This window comes from Carcharhinus amblyrhynchos, unplaced genomic scaffold (genome assembly GCF_965287045.1).
Source record: "Carcharhinus amblyrhynchos unplaced genomic scaffold, sCarAmb.v2.hapA scaffold_37, whole genome shotgun sequence".
Taxonomy (NCBI): domain Eukaryota; kingdom Metazoa; phylum Chordata; class Chondrichthyes; order Carcharhiniformes; family Carcharhinidae; genus Carcharhinus; species Carcharhinus amblyrhynchos.
The window spans coordinates 5,206,437-5,218,588 of NW_027649778.1; the positions used below are offsets into that span (position 1 = coordinate 5,206,437).

Consider the following 12,152-nt stretch of genomic DNA (forward strand, 5'->3'; position numbering starts at 1 on the left):
CAAGCCTTAAGGAAATGCCCAGCAAAGTCTCCAGTGTGCAGTGCCTGTAGCACCTTTTGTTCATTGTGTCACAACCTTTCATAGAATCATACAGTGCAAAAGGAAGCCATTCAGCACAGACCATAATCCCATCCAGTTCCTATCCCCATAACACCATGCATTTGCCCTAGCTAGTCCACCTAAACACTAAGGGGCAATTTAGCATGGCCAATCCACCTAACCTACACATCTTTGAAGCTTGGGAGGAAACCGGAGCACTCAGAGGAAACCCACGCAGACACAGGGAGAACACAAACAGTGACCCAAGCCAGGAATCAAACCCGGGTCCCTAGACCAGTGAGGCAACAGTGCTAACCACTGTGCCACCGTGCCGCTGGTGACATGTTCTGCAGTTATTTGCCAATGACTTGAAATACGTGTCTGACACGGGAGCTCCATGCTGACCTCCCAATAACCAATGGAGACATCACCAGGTTCAAACCCAGTGCCCGACCCTTGCATTTAACATAAATACTTCTTTTAACTTCGTAAAGCCTGTTTTATTTTGTGAAACACACACAGTCCCTTGGATGAGCAAGAAGGGGAGACTGTAATTGCGATCGTGAGCTTCTTGACCCGTGTTTTAATCAGCTCGTTTGTCTGTTTTATTTCAGGATTTCCCCAAGTGTGACCTCCTCATCATCATGGGCACATCCCTGCAGGTCCAGCCGTTTGCATCGCTTGCCAGCAGGTGGGGCAAATCTCTCCCAAATCGGGAGGGGGGGAGGTGGGTGTGTGTGTGGTGGTGGTGGACACGTTGGAAAGGACGCAAATTAAAATCACAAGATATGCCACAGAAAAGCTTGCAGCACCCCCTGGAAGCCATTCGGTCCACCGTGTTGCTGCTAGCCCTCTGTCGGGGTCATGCAACATCAGAAAAGCAATAGAGGGTATATAGAATTAAAGGGCAGGTTTGAATGCAGAAGTTAATCATTGCTGAAGCTCGTAAGATAGTCGTCCAAGGAAGATTAGATAGTTGGCTGACAAAAGTGAATATTAAAGGACATATAGAATGAGCAGGAGCGTGGCTCATGTGTGGGATAGAACAAAGAAACTTGAGGGTTAGACAGGGTCGATTCAGAAAGAATGTTCCCGATGGTGGGGGGAGTCCAGAACTAGGGGGGTCATAATTTGAGGATAAGGGGTAAACCTTTTAGGACTGAGGTGAGGAGAAATTTCTTCACCCAGAGGGTGGGGAATGTGTGGAATTCACTCCCACAGAAAGTAGTTGAGGCCAAAACAAAAGGTTATGGGGATTAGCGGGTAAATATGTAGGGTTATGGGGGTAGGGCTCGGGTGGGATTATGGTCGGTGCAGACTTGATGGGCCGAAGGGCCTCTTTCTGCACTGTAGGGTTCCATGATTCTATGATTCATAGTGTGATTTCAAGAAGAAATTAGATATAGCTCTTGGGGCTAAAGAGATACGAGGGGGAAGGGGGGGAATCAGGATAGTGAATTTGAGGATCAGCCAGATCATGATGAATGGTGTAGCAGGTTCCTCCCGCTTCTAGTTTCTATGAATCCTATGCTTATTGGGCAGGGTTAGTACAGTGACAGAAAATGTAGTTGAGAAGAGGTGAGATATAGTTTTTTTTTAATTCATTTATGGGCCATGGGTGTTGCTGGCTGGACCAGCATTTATTGCCCATCCCTAGTTGCCCTTGGAGGGCTGTTGAGAGTCAACCACATTGCTGTGGCTCTGGAGTCCCGTGTAGGCCAGACCGGGTAAGGACGGCCGATTTCCTTCCCTAAAGGGCATTAGTGAATCAGATGGGTTTTTCTGACAATGGTTTCATGGTCATCAGAAGATTCTTAATCCCAGATTTTTTTTCATTGAATTCAAATTCCACCTGCTGCCGTGGCGGGATTCGAACCCGGGTCCCCCAGAACATTAGCCGCGTTTCTGGATCAGGAGTCTGGCACTAATACCACTAGGCCATTGCCATGATCTGATTGAATGGCCGCAAGGGGCTGAATGGCCTTCTCCTGTTCCTGTATTCTGCAATAAGGCAATGTACCAAGTAAGGAAAAGCAGAAGTGAATTCCAGTGACTAACCCCAATGCCCAGAGCTGCTCTGACCCAACAGGTTTCTACTTCAAATACTAGCTTTTTTTTCATTTTGGATGCTGGTGGTTCCGGTTTCCCCTTCCTCCTTTTATAATACTGTGGTTTTATATGTAGCTATGGTACTGAATATACTTCCTAAACCGGTGTAACCTCTCCCTAACTGTGGGATTGCAGATATAGCACCTGGATAAGATGTTCTGCTGGAGAGTTGATGCAGACTCATAGAATTATAGAATCCCTACAGTGCAGAATGGGTCTTTGAGTCTGCATCAACTCTCCGACAGAGAATCTTACCCATGTTCTATATTTGTAATCCCCCTAACCTACACATCTTGGGATACCAAGGAACAATTTAGCATGGCCAATCCACCTAACCTGCACATCTTTGGAGGAAACAGGAAGAAACCCACGCAGACATGGGAAGAATGTGCAGACTCCACACAGACAGTGACCCAAGCCGGGATTCGAACCCTGGGTCCCTGGCACTGTGACGCAGCAGTGCTAACTACAGTGCTGCCGAATGGCCTCCTTCTGGATTCTACAATTAAGTCCTGAAGTGGGTCTGGACTTGAACCCAGAGCTCACTACACCTCAAGAGTCCCCCCACCCTGCCCGTCCCAAGGCAAGAACATCCCTCCTTAAATAAGGAGACCAAAATTATACGCCACCTTCTGAGAGGGGTGACAGCGATAAATTGCCAGGGACGCCAGGAGTGAACATTTTAAAACAAAGGCATTGCCTAATCTGAGATTAGCCACTGAGGCAGAATAGAGGAATCGGTTTCTGTGAGATGCTGCAATTCTCTGGTGGTATTTGATCAAAACCCTGTGGCAGGAACGAGTGCCTCTCCACAGCGATGACCTAATAGATTCAAACTCAACCCTGTTCTGCCACTTGTGACTCTACAGGATGTTGCGAGCTGCGCTGTGGTTCGCAAGGGTACTGTGCTAATGAGGCTGTCTTCCTCTCTCTCACTCAGGGTGCCTGACACAACACCAAGGCTTCTCATTAACAAGGAAATAACTCGTCAGGTGAGTCCCAGCACCAGAAATCCTCCGGCAAAGGCTTCACCAGCTTGGATAAACTAATCCTTTATTAACTCTGTGCACTACCCTCAAACGTTGCATACTGAACATGACAGCAAGTCAGCCTGAGGTGGTTGGAGAAAGAGAGACCTTGAATCGATATAGCACTTTCCACAACCTCAGAACTTCCCAAAGCTTTTCCCAGCTAACAAAGCATTTTTAGACTCAGTTAATTAAAATAGTGTTGGGAAGCCGGTCGGCCAATTTGAATACAGTGAGGTCCTACAAACGTCAGGGTGCTAGTGACCAGATAACCAATCAACATCACCGACTGAGGGACAAATATAGGGCAGGGACAACTCGTCATTTTCAAATAATTAAGGACAGCACGGTGGTTAGCACTGCTGCTTCACAGTGCCAGGGACCTGGGTTCAATTCCAGCCTTGGGTGACTGACTGTGTGGAGTCTGCATGTTCTTCCTGTGTCTGCATGGGTTTCCTCCGGGCGCTCCGGTTTCCTCCCACAGTCTGAAAGATGTGCAGGTTAGGTGGATTGGCCATGTTAAATTGCCCTTTACTGTCCAAAGATGTGCAGATTAGATGGATTGGCCATGCTAAATTGCCCCTTAGTGTCCAAAGATGTGCAGATTAGATGGATTGGCCATGCTAAATTGCCCTTTACTGTCCAAAGATGTGCAGATTAGATGAATTGGCCATGCTAAATTGCCCCGTAGTGTCCAAAAATGTGTAGGTTAGGCAGATTGGCCGTGCAAAATTGCCCTTAGTGTCCAAAGATGTGTAGGTTAGGTGGATTGGTCGTGCTAAATTGCCCTTAGTGTCCAAAGATGTGTAGGTTAGGCAGATTGGCCGTGCAAAATTGCCCTTAGTGTCCAAAGATGTGTAGGTTAGGTGGATTGGTCGTGCTAAATTGCTCCTTAGTGTCCAAAGGTGTGTAGGATCGGTGGCCATGCTAAAGTGCCCCTTATCACTGTGAGTGGCTCACTCACCTGAAGAAGGAGCAACTCTCCGAAAGCTTGTGATTCCAAATAATCCTGTTGGACTTTAACCTGGTGTTGTGAAACTTCTTACTGTTCCTATAATAAGGTGACCAGAACTGCACAGAGGCCGGCAGCTGTGGCCTAACCAACGTTCTGCAGGCAAATGGAGCTGAGATTCATGTCAGCCATGGTTCAATGAAATGGCAGAAAAGGCTCAAGGGGCTGAATGGCCTGCACCAATGACCCTCAGTATATACCTGAGCTCTCTTCTTGTTGTGGGTTGGTGAAGCATTTCCAGCCTGTCTCACTTAGTGTCTCACTCAATGGTAAACTAACAGATGTGTCTTTCTTTCTTTCAGGGTGATCCTCTGATGGCTTTACTGGGCCTCGGAACTTCCCTTGATTTTGATTCAGAGAAAGCCTACAGGCAAGTTTTTGTAAAATTAACCCTTCCTATCACACCACCTTGAAGCCTTAACTTACCGAGTGTCGATTTGGAAAATTGCAGTGAAGGGTTTGTGTGACTGTGTGAGCTCTCTGGAGCAAGAGCCTGAGCAGTCTCCTCGATATCGGAGAGACCAAGTGTAGACTGGGTGATCACCTTAGTGAGTACCCTTCGGTCTGTGCGCAGTCAGGACCCTGACCTTCCGGTTGTTGCCATTTTAACACACAATCCTGCTCCCATGCCCACATGTCTGTCCTTGGCCTGCTGCAATGTTCCAGTGAAGCTCAACGCAAACGGGAGGAACAGCATCTCATCTTCCAGCTCGGCACTTTACAGCCTTCCGGTCTCAACATCAAATTCAACAACTTCAGATGATTTGCTCTACCCCACCTCCACCCCTCTGTTTTCATTCTATTTTATTTAATTTTTTACTGTTCTCTCCTACCTTTTATTTCTTTGTTGTCTTTCTTTATTTTTCATTCCTCCCCCCCACTCTCCCCCCCCACCCCCACTTTTTATCCCCTCTTTTCTTACCTTTTCTCCCTCTTTGTTCACCTTTTCCCCCATTTTCTCAATTTTACCTCTCTCCCACCCATCTCTCCCCTCTCCGCCACATCTTCATCTGTCACAGCTTCCCCTCTGAGTTCAGCTTCTCTGCCATTTGCCCATTCACACCCTTTATTCTCTCTCTCTGGGCTGCTATCAGCAGCCTTTCCCCTGGTTTCTGTGGCTATGACTCATCTTTCATTTCCCTCCCCCTGCAGTATAAATATCTCCCACTTTCTCTGCCTTTTAGCTTTGACAAAGGGTCGTCTGGACTTAAAACAACAGCTCTTTTCTCTCCTTACAGATGCTGCCAGACCTGCTGATATTTTCCAGCATTTTCTCTTTTGAGAACATAAGCACAAAGAACAAAGAAAATTACACCACAGGAACAGGCCATTTGGCCCTCCGAGCCTGCACCAACCATGTTGCCCAACTTAATTAAAACCCCTTACCCTTTCAGGGACCACATCCCACTGTTCTCATCCTATTCGTGCATCTGTCAAGACGCTCCTTAAATGTCAACACCACATCCGCTTTCACTACCTCCCCCCAACATCGAGTTCCAGGCACCCACCATCCTCTGTTTAAAAAAATCTGCCTCGTACATCTCCTTTAAACATTGCCCCTCGCACCTTAAACCTGTGCCCCTATTCTGGGACCTCAAACATATCTTACAGTCCCCACTGGCCAGCATCATTTACTGGCTGCTTCCTGCATCAATTCCCCAGCAACCTTTTCTGGGGTTCCAGAAATACAGAGTAGAAGGGCAATTTGAAGGAAGGGTGAGTGTGCAGAATGAAGACAAAGGGCAGAATTTTACCAGCACGTCCGCCCAAGGTTCATACCATCCCACCTGATGCCAACGGAGAATGCAGTTCTCCAAGCCTTCCAGGGGCAGGCATGCTGGTAAAATTCTGGCCAAAGAGATAAAAATGATAGAAGGGAAATGGGAGAATGATTGGAACATCTTAAGAAGGAATCTGAAAATAGAATGTAACAAAAGCTCTTAAAAACAAAGAACAATGAAAATTACAGCACAGGAACAGGCCCTTCAGTTCTCCAAGCCTGCAAAAACCATGTTGCTTGATTGAACTAAAACCCCCTACCCTTCTGGGGACCATATCCCTCTTCCCATCCTATTCATGTATTTGTCAAGCTGCCCCTTAAATGCCACTATCATATCTACATCCACTATCTCCCCCGGCAGCGGGTTCCAGGCACCCACTACCCTCTGTGTAAAAAAAAAACTTGCCTCGTACATCTAACATGCGAAGTATATACTTGGAATTAAAACAGAAAATGCTGGAAAAGTTCAGCAGGTCTGGCAGCATCTGCGGAGAGAAGAACAGAGTCAACGTTTCGAGTCTGTATGACTCTTCTTCAGAATTAAGGAGAAGAGAAGTGTGACAGATTTTAAACTGTTAGAGAGGAGGGTGGGGCTAGTGGAGTAAAATAAAAGGACAGAGAGATTTGATAAGGATGTCTCAGGAACAAGACAAAGGGAGTGTTAATGGCAGCGTTAAAGACTAAAGAATTATGTTAATAGCGGCATAAAGGTTCGATAGCAGAATGTGTTAATAAGGGCCAGCGCCCTGTGAAAGCAAGAACATGTAGCAGATGGCCCTGGGAGGGATGGCATTGGAACAAGAAAACTGGCTTAAAAAGGGTGAGGTTGGAAGAGAGAGCTCATGGTCTGAAGTTGTTGAACTTGGTGTTAAGTCCAGAAAGCTGTAAAGGGTTGAATCAGAAGATATACATGGGAGAAAACGGATTGACTTGACTTGGAGATGTAGCTGTTAGGGAGAGAGTTCCAGGATTTTGACCCACGGCACTGAAGGAACAGCCAACATATTTCCAAGTCAGGATGATGAGTGGCTTGGAGGGGAACCTCCAGGTGGTTCACTGGATTTATCCCTGGGGTGAGATAGTTTCACACAAGCACTTTCTACTCGATCTCACACAGGACAGTCTTGAGGCGCAGTGGGGTTAGCATCCCAACCTCTGAGTCAGAAGCCCAGGGTTCAAGTCCCACCCTGTCCTGTCTTGTAGCCGCAGTATTTATGTGGCTGGATCCAGTTCGGTTTCTGGTCAGTAGTAACTCCAAGGATGTTGATTTGCAGAAAGTCGCAGAGCTCAGGCAGAACAAGAGTGATATTTAAGTCTGCCAATGACAAGTATAGCAAAATGAAGAAGGGCATGATGGAAAACAGGAATAGATTCCCAGACGGTGAAGTCAAGTGTTAGCCCCAGGTGATGTGGAGAAATGGAAAATAGCTGTTGGGAGCTGGTGATGGAGGGAAAGGACATTACAGAATTAAACCCTAAATAAAAATCTTAACATTGGAGGAGGAACTGAGAAATCACGGTGGCACAGTGGTTAGCATTTGCTGCCTCACAGCACCAGGAACCCGGGTTTGATTCCGGCCTTGGGTCACTGTCTAGATGGAGTTGCCCTTTAATGTCAGGGGGACTAGCTAGGGTAAATGCATGGGGATAGGGCCTAGGTGGTGGGATTGTGGTCAGTGCAGACTCGATGGGCCAGATAGCCTCCTTCTGCACTGTAGGATTCGATGACCTAAAGCTTGGCCCCTCCTTATCTCTGGAACCTCCTCCAGTTCCAAACCCTCCGAGATCTCTGCTCTCCTCCAAAGCTGACCCCTCACGCTTTCCCAATTTACATTGTTCCCCCCTTCTCCTCCACCTCACCCGATGGTGGCTGAGCTGCACAATACCCCACCCCCTGCAACCTCTGCCGTTCCTCCTTCCTGAGCCGATGCTCTGAAAACTTCCCAGTTTGGCCAAAGTTTCCTCTGTGTCTCGGTGTTGAATTCTGTTTGGCAGTCACTTTTGTGGTAATGGAGTTACACAAGTTCAACTTTTTGTTTCTGCTGACTGGTTCCTGCACTTTGGTCTCACTGACCTGTCTATGCAGGCCAGATGGTGCAAGTGGGTTCGGTTTGAATGAGATGCCCCACAGGTTGCTTCTCTGCCTTGGAATGACATCCTCTTGTCTTAGCAGGGATGTGGCTTATGTGGGTTCCTGTGACGATGGCTGTCTGGCTCTCGCTGACCTCCTGGGTTGGAAGGTACCGTAATATTTCTTCTAAATCTCACCTCTCTTCCCCCCCAGTCACTGAACCTCAATCTGGGGTCACTTAGAGCCATCGCTGGTCATGACATCGTGAAATAATAAGGAAAGGGAGAGGGTGGCGCAGTGGTAATGTCACTGGGCCAGTAATCCAGAAGCCTGAGGCTAATACTTTGGGAGGACACAGGTTCAAATCCCACCATGGCAGCTGGAGGGAATTTAAATTCAATTAATAAAACTCTGGAATTCCAGTAATAGTGAAATTTGCATCAATTTGGGGCGGTGTCTGTGTGGTTCAGTGATGTGGAGATGGACTGGGGTCTCGCAACACCAGGTTAGGGTTTGGAATCGCGAGCATTCCGAGCGCTGCTCCTTCCTCAGGGGAATACATTCCAAATAAACCTGTTGGGCTTTAACCGAGCCAGGATGGTGAGTGGCTTGGAGGGGAACTTGGCATTCCTACTGCTGCCTTCCAGTATCCTGGTGTGATTTTATTATTTATTCATTTGTGGGACATGGGTGTCGCTGGCTGGGCCAGCATTTATTGCCCAACCCTAGTTGCCCCTTGGAGGGACAGTTAAGAGTCAGTCACATTGCTGTGGCTCTGGAGTCACATGTAGGCCAGACCGGGTAAGGACGGCAGATTTCCTTCAGCTGATGAAGGAGCAGTACTCCGAAAGCTATGGTTCCAAATAAACCTGTTGGACTCTGACCTGTGAGACTTCTCACTATGTGGTTCACGTGAGGAAAATCTGCCATCCTTACCCGGTCTGGCCTACATGTGACCCACTGCAGTGTGGTTGATTCTTAACTGTCTTTCTGTAATGGCCAAGGAAGCTGTGAGATGTTGGTCTTCCCAAGGGGCAGTTAGGGATGGGCGATAAATGCTGGCCCAGCCAGCGACACTCCCATCCCGTGGAAGAGTTTTTTTACAAAGCTACAACGTTAAGGAAAGTGATACACAGCCCAACGCTCAGTCCAATAGCATTGCTCTTATAGCCCAAAAGGATACGGTTTAGAAATCAGCCCCAACTGATGGGAGACAATATTTGCACACCACTCCAGGTGTGCGCCCACGTAACTGCTCCAGGTGTGCGCCCACGTAACTGCTCCAGGTGTGCGCCCACGTAACTGCTCCAGGTGTGTGCCCACATCTATACAGAGTCAAAGCTTTCTACAGTTTGACACTTTAGTTGCTGAAAATGCACTTTCAGCTCATAGAAACTCAGGGCTGGAGGAGGCCATTCAGCCCTTCGAGCCTGCTCTGCCATTCATCATGATCATGGCTGATCATCCAACTCAATAGCCTAATCCTTTCATCCCATAACCTTTGATCCTATTCACCCCAAGTGCTATATCCAGCCACCTCTTGAATACATTCAATGTTTTAGCATCAACTACTTCATGTGGGAATGAATTCCACAGACTCAACACTCTTTGGGTGAAGAAATGTCTCCTCATCTCCATCCTAAATGGTCTACCCCGAATCCTCAGACTGTGAGCCCTGGTTCTGGACTCCCCCCATTGGGAAAGTTCCTCCCTGCATCTACCCTGCCTAGTCCTGTTAGAATTTTAGAAGCCTCTGAGATTCCTCCGTCATTCTTCTGAACTCCAGCGAATACAGTCCTAACCTAGTCAATTTCTTGTTTGATAACTCTCCTACAAAATGCCTTGGGATGAATTGTAAAGTTTGAGGGCACACTACAAATGTAAGTCATTGCTGCAGGGGAAAATATATTCAAAGCCCCACTTCCCACAAGTGTGGTTTCCACAGTTTGTCATCATTGATCATGTGGTCAGATGGACTAGAAGCAAATATATTCCACAATCCCCCTCCCCACGCTGTTGCTGGCTTTGATGTTCAGCTCTTTAATTGATTACAAGTTTGCTCGCTTCAATTAACCAGAGCAAGTCATGGAGTTATCTTAAACAGCTGTTTTAATGCAAGCTATAGCTAAAACCCTAGAAAGTCACAGGTCACAGCCTGTAACTAACCAGAGTACAGAATTCAGCAATACACAAGCAAATCTAGTTTGATTATAAGTAATTAGCATATGCCAATCAATGTATAGGCATTATCTCTATCCACTCACAACTATTGATTAAGGTTACATCATGCATAAGATACAGATATTAAAACCAATCGCAATCATTGCATGCCTGCTTAATTATAACATCCTATCAAGGTATAGGAGTTATCTCTAGCCATTCGCAACTACTGATTAAGGTTACATCATGCATGAGATACAGATATTAAAACCAATCACAATCATTGCATGCTTGCTTAATTATAATACCCAGTCAAGGTTTAGGAAGTTATCTCCATCCACTCATAACTACTAATATTAAATACTGATGTTAAAACCAATCACAATCATTGTACACCTGCTTAATTACAATATCAAATCAGCATGATTACATTAGCAGGCAATTGTTCAAGCTATCTTTGAGAGCCCAGTTTGTGTCTGGGTTTATCAATCGCAATCAACCTTCTCATGTCCAAATGTGTGATTTAATTGCCGCTCCCAAACTGAGCCCTTGGCAAATAAATAATCTCATACTCCAGAGCTCTCCCTTCATTAGCTGAAGGCCATATTTTTCATCTAGACCAGCTCCTTTTGTGTTGTGAGATTCCTGTCTGAAAGCCAACAGTCCACTGGTGCCTTGGCAGTTCGTTTTTACTTAGTTTCCCTGTTTGTCTATCTCTGTTAACCCTTTAGCTGAGTGTTATTATTAGTATTGATACTGTCCCCATCCCCATCGCCCCCTGTTTCTGGATGTTCTGTGCAGTCTCTGTGTAATTCCTTCTACAGGACGAGCTCGAAGATATTGTGAAGAAGGAGCACGCCTTGATAGACAGTAAAACAGAGAGTGCGCAGGGCGCGACCGACCCTCAGGCCCCAGACAGAAAAGAAAGTGAGCCAGAGACGAAGAGAAGGGAACCAGCGAAAGACGTCGAGACAGAGAAGACAGCCGATTAAAAAGGATGCCAGTCAGACAGATTGGCACATAACCCAGCCAAGTGGCTATCAATGGGTGAGGGGGGGGGGTGTCTGATGCCCTCTTTAGTACTCTGTGTTAACTGTTTGTGTGACTGTCCAGTTATGGGACTCATTCCCCCTCTTCTTATTACACTTTCAACCTTCTATCATTTAACAAATGATTCCCGTCACATTTTGCTCCGCCACCACAAGATGTCGCTAGTTTGCTTTTCCTTTGTGGGTGTGATTGTCGACATCTAGTGGGGGTGAGCGAGTATATCCATAATGGAGTCAGACCACAGGGCACCCTGAACAATGAGAGGGTTCTTCTCCCCCGCCTTGAAATCCCTGTGTGTTCGCTCCTCTCAGTGAAGTTGGGGCCAAAATTATTGCTCTCTGGGAGCCAGAGAATTGATGAAAGGAAAGTTGTTGGGTTAATGGAGAGATGGGTGTGTGTGTTGGTGTGCGGGTGTGTGTGGGTGCGTGTGTGTGAGAGAAAAGGCTTGTCTAGTTAATGTGATTATTGGGGGAGGGAGCTCTGTATTTAATTGGATGGAAAATGTGCCAGAGACCCAGGCCGATGAAGATTAAACCTTAAACCCCTGAACCCTAACACCTTAGAACCCCTTTCAATCAGATATACAGGTAATAATAATTCCAGCTGTAAATATATATAAATAGAAAATGGATGGCATGTTTCTGCTGTGAAGATGCAAAATAAAACTTCAAATTAATTTAATTTGATCTAATGTGTGGATTGGTTTGGTTACCACCAACTTTCTAACTTTATTCATCATAAAATCCCTACAGTGCAGAAGAGGCCATTTGGCCCTCAGCACTGAGTCTGTACTACTCTCTGACAGTGTATCATAACCAAGCCCTCTCCTCCACCCTATCCCCATAACCCTTGGTGTACCTGAACAGGCACCGGTGTGTGGCAACTGGGATTTTCACAGTGACT

At 46.6% G+C, this 12,152-nt stretch overlaps 1 protein-coding gene across 1 annotated transcript in view; it reads left to right on the top strand.

Annotated features, from left to right (window-relative positions):
* The window catches only part of sirt2 (sirtuin 2 (silent mating type information regulation 2, homolog) 2 (S. cerevisiae)), a 44,761-nt gene extending 33,086 nt beyond the window's left edge, over positions 1-11,675 (top strand). The window contains exons 12-16 of the mRNA XM_080218159.1: positions 654-730; positions 3,089-3,140; positions 4,491-4,558; positions 8,142-8,208; positions 11,024-11,675. Of these exons, the coding sequence (XP_080074285.1) occupies positions 654-730; positions 3,089-3,140; positions 4,491-4,558; positions 8,142-8,208; positions 11,024-11,191 (432 nt within the window). The 3' untranslated portion in view covers positions 11,192-11,675. The remainder of the gene's footprint in view (positions 1-653; positions 731-3,088; positions 3,141-4,490; positions 4,559-8,141; positions 8,209-11,023) is intronic.
* The last annotated feature ends 477 nt before the right edge of the window (positions 11,676-12,152 follow it).